Source organism: Piliocolobus tephrosceles, chromosome 2 (assembly GCF_002776525.5).
Source record: "Piliocolobus tephrosceles isolate RC106 chromosome 2, ASM277652v3, whole genome shotgun sequence".
NCBI classification, from domain to species: Eukaryota; Metazoa; Chordata; class Mammalia; order Primates; family Cercopithecidae; genus Piliocolobus; species Piliocolobus tephrosceles.
This window is the reverse complement of record NC_045435.1, coordinates 152,246,218-152,259,138: the sequence shown is the minus strand read 5'-3', so window position 1 is coordinate 152,259,138 and position 12,921 is coordinate 152,246,218. Positions and strand designations below refer to the sequence as shown.

General features: G+C 45.2%; 1 protein-coding gene across 6 annotated transcripts in view; it reads left to right on the top strand.

Annotated features, from left to right (window-relative positions):
• The window catches only part of BTD (biotinidase), a 102,358-nt gene that overhangs the window by 32,459 nt on the left and 56,978 nt on the right, over nt 1-12,921 (top strand). For 5 of the 6 annotated variants that reach the window (XM_023207376.2, XM_023207377.2, XM_023207379.1 and 2 more), the window contains 2 exons: nt 3,012-3,161; nt 5,531-7,031. In XM_023207376.2, the coding sequence (XP_023063144.1) occupies nt 3,012-3,161; nt 5,531-6,703 (1,323 nt within the window). In that variant the 3' untranslated portion in view covers nt 6,704-7,031. Of the gene's footprint in view, nt 1-3,011; nt 3,162-5,530; nt 7,032-12,921 lie in introns of those variants that run through there. The other variant, XM_031935267.1, reaches the window with a different exon arrangement.

Genomic DNA, 12,921 nt, shown 5'->3' with positions numbered 1-12,921 from the left:
TTCCTGGTTGATAATAATCTAGTATGTATACATAATTTCAATGGTATTCTCCGTGAAGAACCATTTGGTGATCTCAAAGTTTTGTTTTTAATAAAAATATCTATCCACCTATAATTTTCAAAAATCTGAAAAGATGACTCATACAAATATAGAATGAATAAAGCTTTTATTTAATTCATTAATTAAGGAAACAGTAAGATGGTAAAGCTGGTTCAAAGGAAAATTTGAGGAATGGAAATGTGTATATCAGTCAGTCCAGTGATTGTTGAAATGAATTTCTTAATAGATGCAAAACTGGGTAATGTCCTGTAGGGCAATACAATTGTAATCTTTGAGGTGATCTTTTAAATAACAAAGTCAAACAGTGGTACATTCTGTAGCTAATTAAATAATAATGGAGTGAGCCTGTTAAACAATACCCTAGTATAATTTGGAAAGGCTGCATCTCCATCTTTGCCTTATTTTTAGGTTTGTGATAATTTTTCTTTACACTGTCATTGCTAAGTGTGCAATGAGATGATACTGTACTGGAAGGAACATACATTGGTATAATATTTCTGGAAAGCAGTTTGGCGGTGTGTGTTAAGAACATAAAAGTTTAATTTTTAGGCCAGGTGCCGTGGCTTATACCTATAATCCCAGCACTTTGGGAGGCCAAAGCGGGCAGATCACTTGAGGTCAGGAGTTTGAGACCAGCCTGATGGTGAAACCCCATCTCTACTAAAAATACAAAATTTAGCCAGGTGTGGTGGCGCATGTCTGTAATCCCAGCTACTCAGGAGGCTGAGGCACGAGAATTACTTGAACCCAGGAGGCGGAGACTGCAGTGAGCCGAGATCACAACACTGCACTCCAGCCTGGGCGACAGACCAAGACTGTCCCTCAGAAAGCAAAATAAAACTTAAAACTTGAATTTTTATACCCTTTGACCCAGTAATTTCACTTGTAAGACTTTCTTCTAAAGAAATAATCAGAGATGCAATCAAAGATTTGTGTGAAGTATATAATTATGCAATAAGTGTTTTGAGCACACTATGCAGATGGTCACCATAGTTTTCTTTTTATGACAAAAAGTTGGGGACACTTCAAATTCCAATAATAGAGGATAAACTATGGTGTCCTTTTAAATATGATGTGGCCCCATTGCAAATGTATTTTTGAAATTTTTGTTTTTGTTTTTGTTGTGTGTGTGTGTGTGTGTGTGTGTGTGTGTGTGTGTGTGACTGAGTTTCACTCTGTCACCCAGGCTGGAATGCAATGGAGTGATCTCACCTCACCACAACCTCCGCCTCCCAGGTTCCAGTGATGCTCCTGCCTCAGCCTCCCGAGTAGCTGGGATTACAGGCGCCCACCACCATGCCCGGCTAATTTTTGTAGTTTTAATAGAGACGGGGTTTCATCATGTTGGCCAGGCTGGTCTCGAACTCCTGAGCTCAGGTGATCTGCCCACCTGGGCCTCCCAAAGTGCTGGGATTACAGGCATGAGCCACCATGCTTGGTCATATTTTTTAAAGTTCTTAATGAGGAAAGTCAAGAAGTAAAACCATATCTTTATTATGATCTCCATTATATACACATATACACGTATACAGAGAGAGAAAAAATAATGAAAATAACCAAAATATTAACAATAAGTATCTGTGTTATACAATTATGATTTTTTCCCCGTTTTCCAAATTTTCTACAGTTAAACTTTTGAAGCTTTTATAACCAGGAAAAAAATTTAAAAGTTTGAAATGTATTCCAGAAATAAGTGTCTCAAACTTTGCTAATTTGAATTCTTCTCTGCCTGCCTTCTCCACCTTCCTCCCTGGGGCTGGTATTCCCGGCTTGACATTTTAAACCCTGTAAGTGGAGAGCAGTGGAAGAGTGATGCCCCAGTCCTGAGAGCTGAGGGCTGCCCTGTTTGTTTGTATTTTTTTAGGTTGCTGTAAATGTCACAGGGAGCCCCAGGCCATCACAGCCAGGAAGCACAGGATGTTACCAGGTGTGGGAAAAGGCCTTTAGGGTGGCCAGAGTCCCAGAGGGAGCCTCCTAATTCCCAGCTGGGGAATGGAGATTTCAAGTGAGTTCTTGTTTCCAGGCTGAGATCAACACACTTGCCTCTTTTGCCTCTTACCCACTGGCCCAGTGGGTTCTAACCTTGGCTACAAATGAGAATCACCCGGGGGGCCTTTAAACAAACACTGTTGCCACAGTCAATTAAATCAGACTTCGCAGCGGAGGGCCCCAGCATCAGTGCTTTTCAGAAGTTCCCCACCTGATTTAGATGCACAATGAAAGTTGACAACCACCAGACCGAAGATACCACATGTGTTAATGGGCCCAGTGTATTCAGGGCCCTGTAGTCAGCCCCGTCTCCCCTGGTGCCCTAAGAACTCTATTTTTTTTTTTTTTTGAGACGGAGTCTTGCTCTGTCGCCCAGACTGGATGGAGTGCAGTGGCCGGATCTCAGCTCACTGCAAGCTCCGCCTCCCAGGTTTACACCATTCTCCTGCCTCAGCCTCCCGAGTAGCTGGGACTACAGGCGCCCGCCACCTCGCCCGGCTAGTTTTTTGTATTTTTTAGTAGAGACGGGGTTTCACCGGGTTAGCCAGGATGGTCTCCATCTCCTGACCTTGTGATCCGCCCGTCTCGGCCTCCCAAAGTGCTGGGATTACAGGCTTGAGCCACTGCACCCGGCCTGCCCTAAGAACTCTAAATCCTTTCTAGCTATTTGCTTGTCAAACTCCTGAGTTTACTCTCATTCCCTCCTTCCCTCACATGACCCCAGGCACAGTTAATGGTTGTTCCTAGAGGACTTTGTCTTTGTTCCTTGGGAATCAGGTGAAGCGAGACAGCATCCCCAAGACTAAGGTCTCTGAGGAGAGTAAAGACACCGTCTCTGTGCCTCTGGTTCTGGTACAGTAACCTCGTGATGGTTGCCCAGTGAATGAACACAAGAATGAATGAATGCAGCGGTGCTTCCCATCGTCTCATAACAGACTATTCTTCGATGTTTTCCTTTTCAGGGTGTACAGATTATAGTGTTTCCAGAAGATGGCATTCATGGATTCAACTTTACAAGAACATCCATTTATCCATTTTTGGACTTCATGCCGTCTCCCCAGGTGGTCGGGTGGAACCCATGCCTGGAGCCTCGCCGTTTCAATGACACGGAGGTGATTTTGGCCTTTTTCCTCCGTAGGCTGAGGGTACACAGAGATGAACTAAGTCAGGGACCGGAGCTATGACATGTTAACTGAGATCGAAAGGAGCCCTTAGGATCCCAAAACCCCAACCCAAACTCCCAAAGATCCACGTGCCAGATGTTCATTCCATTAAAGTATGTCTGACGTTACAAGGCACTTATTCATCTATGGATCTTTCCATTTATTAATTACACAAGAAATACAGGAATGTATACTTAAACCAAACCAAAACAAACCAAAAGTTAAAAAACAAAAGTTAATCTTCACCACAGCCTGCCCCTCATCCTATGCCCTTGCTTAGAGAAACTGCCATCAACAATTTGATGTACATTCAGCTGTATTCTTTTCTATGAATTTCATAGTTATGGACATCCTCTTATTTATTTATTTATTTATTTTTTTTTTTTGAGACGGAGTCTTGCTCTGTTGCCCAGGCTGGAGTACAGTGGCGCAATCTAGGCTCACTGCAAGCTCCGCCTCCTGGGTTCATGCCATTCTCCTGCCTCAGCCTCGTGAGTAGCTGTGACTACAGGTGCCCACCACCACGCCCAGCTAATTTTTTTTTTTTTGTATTTTTAGTAGAGACGGGATTTCACTGTGTTAGCCAGGATGGTCTCAATCTCCTGACCTCATGATCCATCCACCTTGGCCTTCCAAAGTGCTGGGATTGCTACAGGCATGAGCCACCGCACTCGGCCTTGACATCCTCTTTTTAAGCATACTATATATGCTTATTCATTTTTTTTTTTTTTGAGACGGAGTCTTGCTCTGTCGCCAGGCTGGAGTGCAGTGGCCGGATCTCAGCTCACTGCAAGCTCCTCCTCCTGGGTTTACGCCTTTCTCCTGCCTCAGCCTCCCGAGTAGTTGGGACTACAGGCGCCCGCCACATCGCCCAGCTAGTTTTTTGTATTTTTAAGTAGAGATGGGGTTTCACTGGGTTAGCCAGGATGGTCTTGATCTCCTGACCTTGTGATCCGCCCGTCTCGGCCTCCCAAAGTGCTGGGATTACAGGCTTGAGCCACCGCGCCTGGCCGCTTATTCATTTTAAAATTTTTGCTATTACATTTTTGTAAACATGTTCAAGTCTTTCTGTAAAATAAAATTTTTAGAAATGAAATCCCTCAGCCCAGGTGCGGTGACTCACGCCTGTAATTCCAGCACTTTGGGAGGCTGAGGCAGGCAGATCACCTGAGGTTGGGAGTTTGAGAACAGCCTGACCAACATAGAGAAACCCTGTCTCTACTAAAAATACAAAATTAGCCAGGGGTAGTGTTGCATGCCTGTAATCCCTGCTACTCGGGAGGCTGAGGCAGGAGAATCACTTGAACCCAGGAGGCAGGGGTTGCGGTGAGCCAAGATCGCACCTCTGTACTCCAGCCTGGGCAACAGGAGCAAAACTCCACCTCAAAAAAAAAAAAAAAAAAAAAAAATCCCTCAAAGGATATATACATTTTTAAATGATATGAAAGAGTACCAAATTTCCCCCTTAAAAAACTTTGATTTCACTTTACAGCCCCAGTAATACAGTATGAGTGCCTCTTTTTTCATCCTTTGGTCAATGCAAGATAGCATAATCTTTTGAGCCTGGGCACGGTGGTTCACATCTGTAATCCCAGCATTTTGGGAGGCTGAGGCTGGCGGATAGCTTGAGCTTATGAGTTCGAGACCAGCCTGGCCAACATGGCGAAACCTTGTCTCTACAAAAAATACAAAAATTAGCTGGATGCGGTGATGCATGCCTGTAGTCCCAGCCACTCGGGGGGCTGAGGTGGGAGGATGGCTTGAGCCTGGGAGGCAGAGGTTGCAGTGAGACAAGATTGTGCCACTGCACTCCAGCCTGGGCAACAGAGCCAGACCCTGCCTCAAAAAAAAGAAAAAGAAAGAAAGAAAAAGAATAATCTTTTGAATTGTTGCCAGTCTTATGCAGATGAGAAATGATAGCTATCTCATTGTTTTAGTTCACATTTCTCTCTCACTAATGAGACTGAGCATCTTTTGAGATGTTCGCGGGCCATTTTTCTTTGTTCTTCTGTGAATCACCTGTCTATATCCTTTGCACATTTTCAGTAGTGGTTGCTTTTTTCTTATTGATATATGATAGCTGTTTATTATGGATACAATATAAGTACTTTTATATTTAAAAATTGTGAGAGCCAAGTACAATGGTGCACACCTGTAGTCCCAGCTTCTTCGGAAGCTGAGACGAGAGGATTGCTTGAGGCCAAGAGTTTGAGTCCAGCCTGGGCAATATAACAAGACCCTGTCTCTTGAAAAAAAAATAAAAGAAGCAAAAGGAAGGATTTTAAAAGCTCATGTATTGATACCTTTTTTTCCTCTAGGTGCTCCAGCGCCTGAGTTGTATGGCCATCGAGGGAGATATGTTCTTGGTGGCCAATCTTGGGACAAAGCAGCCTTGTCACAGCAGTGACCCAGGGTGCCCAAATGATGGGAGATACCAGTTCAACACAAATGTCGTATTCAGCAATAAGGGAACCCTTGTTGACCGCTACCGTAAACACAACCTCTACTTTGAGGCAGCGTTTGATGTTCCTCTTAACGTGGATCACATCACCTTTGATACCCCCTTTGCTGGCAGGTTTGGCATCTTCACGTGCTTTGATATATTGTTCTTTGACCCTGCCATCAGACTTCTCAGAGACTACAAGGTGAAGCATGTTGTGTACCCGACTGCCTGGATGAACCAGCTCCCGCTCTTGGCAGCAATTGAGATTCAGAAAGCTTTTGCTGTTGCCTTTGGCATCAACGTTCTGGCAGCTAATGTCCACCACCCAGTTCTGGGGATGACAGGGAGTGGCATACACACCCCTCTGGAGTCCTTTTGGTACCATGACATGGAGAATCCCGAAGGTCACCTTATAATTGCCCGGGTGGCCAAAAATCCAGTGGGTCTCATTAGTGCAGAGAACGCAACAGGCGAAACGGACCCATCCCATAGTAAGTTTGTCAAAATTTTGTCAGGCGATCCGTACTGTGAGAAGGATGCTCAGGAAGTCCATTGTGATGAAGCCACCAAGTGGAACATGAATGCTCCTCCCACATTTCACTCTGAGATGATGTATGACAATTTCACCCTGGTCCCTGTCTGGGGAAAGGAAGGCTATCTCCACGTCTGTTCAAATGGCCTCTGCTGTTATTTACTTTACGAGAGGCCCACTTTATCCGAAGAGCTGTATGCCCTGGGCGTCTTTGATGGGCTTCACACAGTACATGGCACTTACTACATCCAAGTGTGTGCCTTGGTCAGGTGCGGGGGTCTTGGCTTCGACACCTGTGGACAGGAGATCACAGAGGCCACAGGGATATTTGAGTTTCACCTGTGGGGCAACTTCAGTACATCCTATATCTTTCCTTTGTTTCTGACCTCAGGGATGACCCCCGAAGTCCCTGACCAGCTTGGCTGGGAGAAGGACCACTATTTCCTGCGGAAGAGTGGGCTGTCCTCCGGGCTGGTGACGGCAGCTCTCTATGGGCGCTTGTATGAGAGGGACTAGGAAAAGTATGTGGTCTGTGGGGCGGACTCTGGCCATCAGGGTGACAGCCTTGCACTTCCACAGGCTACAAGCCCTGGGACCACCTTTCTGCCTTAAGGGCAGGAGCCCACTTCTGTGGCACCAGATTCTCCCCTGGGAACTGTGGAACAAGTAGGAGAGGCAGATTCCCTCAGTGTCTTCCTCTTAAACCTCAATCATCAAGACATTAGCTGGTATTTTCTATTCACATTTATCTTTTTCAAGCCACATCTTCCTCTAACAAATCTCAGTATGCAATTGGTCTCAAACTAAAACAAAAATAAATGACAGTTTCTATTTAACACATCCACAAAGTAGTGGCTTGGGTTTTTTTTTTTTTTTTTTTTTTTAAATCTTGTTGATCAAGTGACTTACCCAGGACATGTAAATATTTCATAAGCCGTAAACATTTTCTGAGGTAAGAAACAAGCTCTCAAAGCAAAAGCTCGATTAGAAATGGCCCCTGTGGGGAGCTTTCCCATTCTGGCCAACCGGAACTCTATCCAGATGAAATGGCAGTGCTAGCGCCACCGGCAGCGTCAGAAATGTAGACCTTAAAGCGGCTTTTAAAAATAGAAGTGTTCCTCACATCTGCCAGTAATGGAATTTTCTGTCAGTAAATGGAATGTGTAGGCAGGACCTGGAATAACTGGAGAGAGTGCAGTGCTTCGGGGTGAAGGGCGGGTGGGGACTGGAAAATGTTGAGACAGGGGCAGCCATGGGAAGGGATGAGTAATAGAATTCTTCCTGTACAACACAGCTCATCCGGGGATTCCAGGGACCTTAATAAATCACAGTAGCTTTGGGACTGTGCAGGATGGCTTGATGCTGGTATCATTTGATCCGGAGCCCTATAGAGGATCTCCTTGCTTAGCAGCGATGCTTGGCACCCCATACAGATAAGTTGCAAGGACTGCCATGAAGGGCATGGAGGGTGGCCCACTTGAGTCATGCATTTATTCAGTCACCCAGCAGGCACAGAGCTTCCCATGTCAGGAATTGCAGATGCAAAATTACCAGATTCAATATGGTGAAGACATTTTTAGGCCACTGATTTCTGTGTAATTTGTGTCCAACATTTCAGAGCCATTTTAAAAAGGATTTTGACTTCATGCCTAGTAGCTGTTTCAGATCATTTTTTAAGTGCAGAATGGATAATTAGTCTTCAGTGATTTGCCTCTTAAATGTGGCCATTTAGTTTGAACCCCTTTTTAGTTTTTTAAACAGTATGTGCTTAAACATCACACAATTTTATAAAGCAAGAAAAAAAATGAAATGATCTCCCTATTCCCCCCACGGCGTAGGCCTTCAGATCCTTTTCTGGCTTTTAGGCAGGATAATTAACAACATGGATTCTACGGTCAGACTGATGGGGTTTCCATGCATGGCCTCACCATCTACCCCTCACTGGGAGACCTCGGGCCTCAGTTTTTTATTCGTAGAATGCATGTTGAATAAACCATGTGGGAAAAAGCAGAGCCAGCACCAGCCCCTGCTGACTCACTGATCCCTCGAAAAGGTCTGGGATGAGTCAAGTCTTCAGGGAATAAGCAGGAAGGACTTGAAATTCCTGAGCAAGCCCCCGGTTCCCCACGCCCTAGGAAGTCCCTCTGGAAGGGGAGCAGGACCTCTCCCATCAAATGGCAGAGTTTGCTTTCCCGCCCAGTGCAGCTCCCACCAGGCGTGAGCTGGCAGGCCAGAAGTGGCCCCAGATGTGGCTGTCCACTGCCCACTCTGCTTCTCTGCCTCAAACCCCAGGGAGACAGAAATTACCTAAAAATGCATATCATTGCTTTATGCCAAGGTGATTCAAATAAGCCTGAGAAAGAGAGGCCAGTTCTAAATACAGACTTGGCAGAACTACTTCACCCAGTAAACATCTAATAAGCACCTGCAAGATCCTAATTCCGCCCTTCTGGGCAGAGTACCACGAACTTTCCCTGAGTTATTTTCTACCGACAATTTAGAATGAATTGCTCGTGAAGTAGAATGAGGGGAAAAGCAAATAATGGTGGTAGAACAAAGTAATTTTTACAATTCAAAGAAGTGGCTGCCAGCTGACAGAACAAAGTAGAGGATGGGAAAATAAATCATTTTCAGGGAAAAATACACCTATGACTAATGGTTGTGATACGCTTTCATCGATTGTGATCCTGAAATTCAGGAAGCAAATGGCAATCTTGACCACAACAATTTTTGGCTAAACCAGTCTTGGGGGAAGTAGCTTGGTTTGCGTGGTTTCTCATGTAGGTGCAGCTGTGCTTTTCTGTGGTTTTTCTCACACGGGAAGTGAGAGGCACAGTGAGCTGTATTCACACTGGATTTAAAAGCCCTGTTCTTAGAGAGGAAAAAACCAGGCCTCCTCACAGACTGCCAAGTCCCAGAGCCTACCACGTCCGCTCCCAAGACACAGGCCTGTTCAGAGCCCCTGCTGAGGGAAACCCACCTAGGCCAGTTTTCCCCACAGGTGGTCCTGCTTGGTACCTGTGCCCCCACCCCCCAGCCATGGCATATTGAACCAGGAGGAGGCACCCAGTCCAAGACCAGCCAATCAGAGCACTGGCTGGTAGCCCGGAAGGAGTCCCAGCACAGCAGATCTGCTCAGAGAGGACCGGCGGTGAGTTAACCGCTCCGATTCTCAGTGAAACCCAGAACTGCTCAAGTGAAATGACCACTCAAAGAACAATTTCTCAACAAAGTGGGTTTATATAGGACAAAATAGAAAGGCATAAAAGTATGAAATGTATTGTGCACAAAGGCCTAGATTTGAGACAAGAGCTGATGTGGCCTGAAGATCTGTGAGTAGGACTGCTTGGGGGGCCATGTTGCTTCTCAGGCCAGAGAAAGGTCCTGGTGTGCTGGCTTCAGTCTTTCATTCCCGAACCCCCTTTGAATGTTAGTTACCTATTCCCACAGAACAAATTGCCCCAAAACTTAATGGCTTAAAACAAGCATGAAATTGTTAATTCACCCAGTTCTGTGGGGCAGGAAAGCGGGTCTCTCATGAGGCTACAGTCAAGATGTCAGCCAAGGCTGCAGCTGGTTGAAGGCCTCACTGGATTTGGAGAATATTATTAGTTGAATAGCGTCTTCCCCTAAAAAGATACGTTGTGAGCCTAACCCCTAGTAGCTCAAAATGTGGCCTTATTTGGAAATAGGGTCTTTGCAGATGTGATGAAGATGTAAGTTAAGATGAGGTCACACTAGAGTAGGTGGGCTCTTAATCCAATATGACATGTCCTTTTCAGAAGAGGAGAAGACACGCACGTGACAACAGGAGCAGAGATCACAGGGATGCCTCTACCAGACAAGGCACACCAGAAATTGCTTGCTAAAAAACACCAGAAGTTACAAGAGGCAAGAAACGACCCCCCACACACAACCAACCCCTGCAGGTTTCAGAAGAAGCATGGCTCTGCCAACACCTTGATTTTGGATTTCCAGCTTCCACAACTATGAGACAATATGTTTCTGTTGTTGGAAGCCACCCAGTTCAGGGTACTTCGATATGGCAGACCTAGGAAACACATACAGAGGATCACTTGCAAAATGGCCCATTCTGGCAAGTTGGTGCTGGCTGCTAGCAGAAGGTCTCAGTTCCTCACCACATGGGCCTTTCCATAGGGATAGCTGAGTGTCCTCATGATGTGGCCCCTGGCTACCCCTAAAGCAAGTGATCCAAGAGAGCACAGGTGGAGCCATGATATCTTCTATGATCTAGTCTCAGAAGTCACACTGCAATATGTGGCACCATCTTATTGAGTTACACAGGTCAGCCCTGCTCCCTGTGGAAAGAGACAGAGGGTGTTAGATGCCCAGAGGTGAATCTCATTGGGTACCATCTGGAGATGGGCTACCACTCTGCTCAATCCAAATCACAGCTCTCCTGTTTCTCACCTCCCAACAGTTCCTGTTCCTCAGGCCGAAGTTCACATTCTGCACAGCCTCAGCTCCGCCTGACCTCTGAGCTCACATGATGTCCCTTACTGGAACCTGGGTCTCTAGTCCAGCCATAGCTACTTCTTTAAGCTCCTCCAGTGTGCTGAGCACAATCTGGCCTCTGTACTGTTGTCTGCTTGAAATGACGTCTTCTGATGAACACGAATCCATCCTTCAAGGTCTACTCTCTCATCACAGCTTGTGACTCTCCCCTTATTGAACTGGTGTTTCCCATTCACAGTTCCCAGAGCCCTTTCTCATTGAACTATTTATCTGAGTTCTCTCTGCTGGAATGTGAGCCATGCCGAGTAGCCACCTAGTAGTGAGTGATGGCTCTGTGCTGGATGCACATAAATGGTCTCCCTAAACCTCCATGAGCCCTAAAGAAGGTTTGCTACAGCTATTTTGCAGATGGGGAAAATTAACAGAGAGATATTAATGAATTGCCCACATGCAAATATGTGCTGAGTCTTAGATTTGCATCTTCTTTATAGGGACTCCACGGAGACCCACCCTCTAAGACCAGAGCCAGTGCCCTATTCATCTTTTGTCTTTGCAAAAACAACAAAACATTATTTCCCTTTGGAAAGTTTTTTTGATTTTTGTGTTTAGTACTGAAGTAAAACAAAATCTAAATAATAGCTGCACCATTAAAAATGAAATTCCCAATATCTGAACTCTAGGCATCATGCATATATAATTTTTTCATAGATAACTTTTCTTCTCATTTTCCTTCTCCTTCTCCTCTTCATCTTTTTCTTTTTCTTTGAGCAGAAAAAAAAAAAGAGAATTGACTAACTCATAACTGGGGAGTCTAAGAATAAATTCTCTTCAGGCATTGCTGAATCCAGGGGCTCAAATGGTGTCTCTGGACACAGTATCACACTCTACTCTGCAGTCTTCTTTATCATTTTCGCCCACAGACAGACTCTCCATGTAGTTGCAGCTATGGCCATGACAGTTCTAGACTGTCTCTCAGCAACTCCAGAGAATAAGTCCCTAATAAAAGTCTCAGAGCTGAACAAGCTGGGCTCTTGCTTAGGGCACATGCCCATCCTGACTCAATGATTGGCCAGAGGGCTGTGATACTCTTTTTGTTTGTTTGTTTGTTTTGAGATGGAGTCTCACTCTGACGCCCAGGCTAGAGTGCAGTGGCACGATCTCTGCTCATTGCAACCTCCACCTCCCTGGTTCAAGCAATTCTCCTGCCTTAGCCTCCCCAGTAGCTGGGATTACAGGCACGTGCCAACACGCCCGGCGAATTTTTTGTATTTTTATAGAGACAGGGTTTCACCGTGTTAGCCAGGATGGTCTCGATCTCCTAACATCGTGATCTGCCCGCCTTGGCCTCCCAAAGTGCTGGGATTACAGGCATGAGCCACCATACCCGGCCAGGGCTGTGATATTCTGATTGGCCAGCACTGAGTCACATGGCCACTGTCAGGGTGAGGGTGAGTAAATGGCATGATCTTGGCTCGCCACAACCTCCATCTCCCGGGTTCAAGCGATTCTCCTGCCTCAGCCTCCTGAGTAACTGGGATTACAGGCATGCACACCTGGCTAATTTTGTATTTTTAGTAGAGACGGGGTTTCTCCATGTTGGTCACGCTGGTCTCAAACTCCCGACCTCAGGTCATCTGCCTACCTCGGCCTCCCAAAGTGTTGGGATTACAGGTGTGAGCCACTGTGCCTGACCTGTATCAGTTTTTAAAAGACTGTCAGACACGTCAAAGCCACAGGAGGAAAAACCCCTACATTCATGCACAACAGAAAAGCTTTGTTTTCAGTAAACATGCACATCTTCAAAGAATGGTTGCAATCCAAATTGTTTAGTAACTATTAGAAGAACAAAGAAGGCTGTGTCCTCTGAATTATAATGTGCTTTTCATCTAAATTGCTGCATACTGGGGGTTTAATCATGCTGGGAGTTTGACGTATGTAAGGAAAATTATTAGGCTGATGGAATATAAAGATTCTTATAATAAAAGCCAGTATTTTGGCATTTATAAATGAATCTGAAAAGGGTGAAGAATTTCATTGTTTTGCAATTAATACCACAAAATGTGGCCCTTGTGTTCCACTGGCCCTGAAAATTGTTTCAGATCTTTCTTTGGTGCAGTGTATATTAAATAGTAAAATGGACATATGTCACAAAACAGATTTATTCCTACAAATTTACATAAAAAATAAGAAGTGAAAAAATAAACACAGATTTTGATGTGCTGGCTTGGGAGCCCAGAGACCAGTCCTGGCTTGTTTTT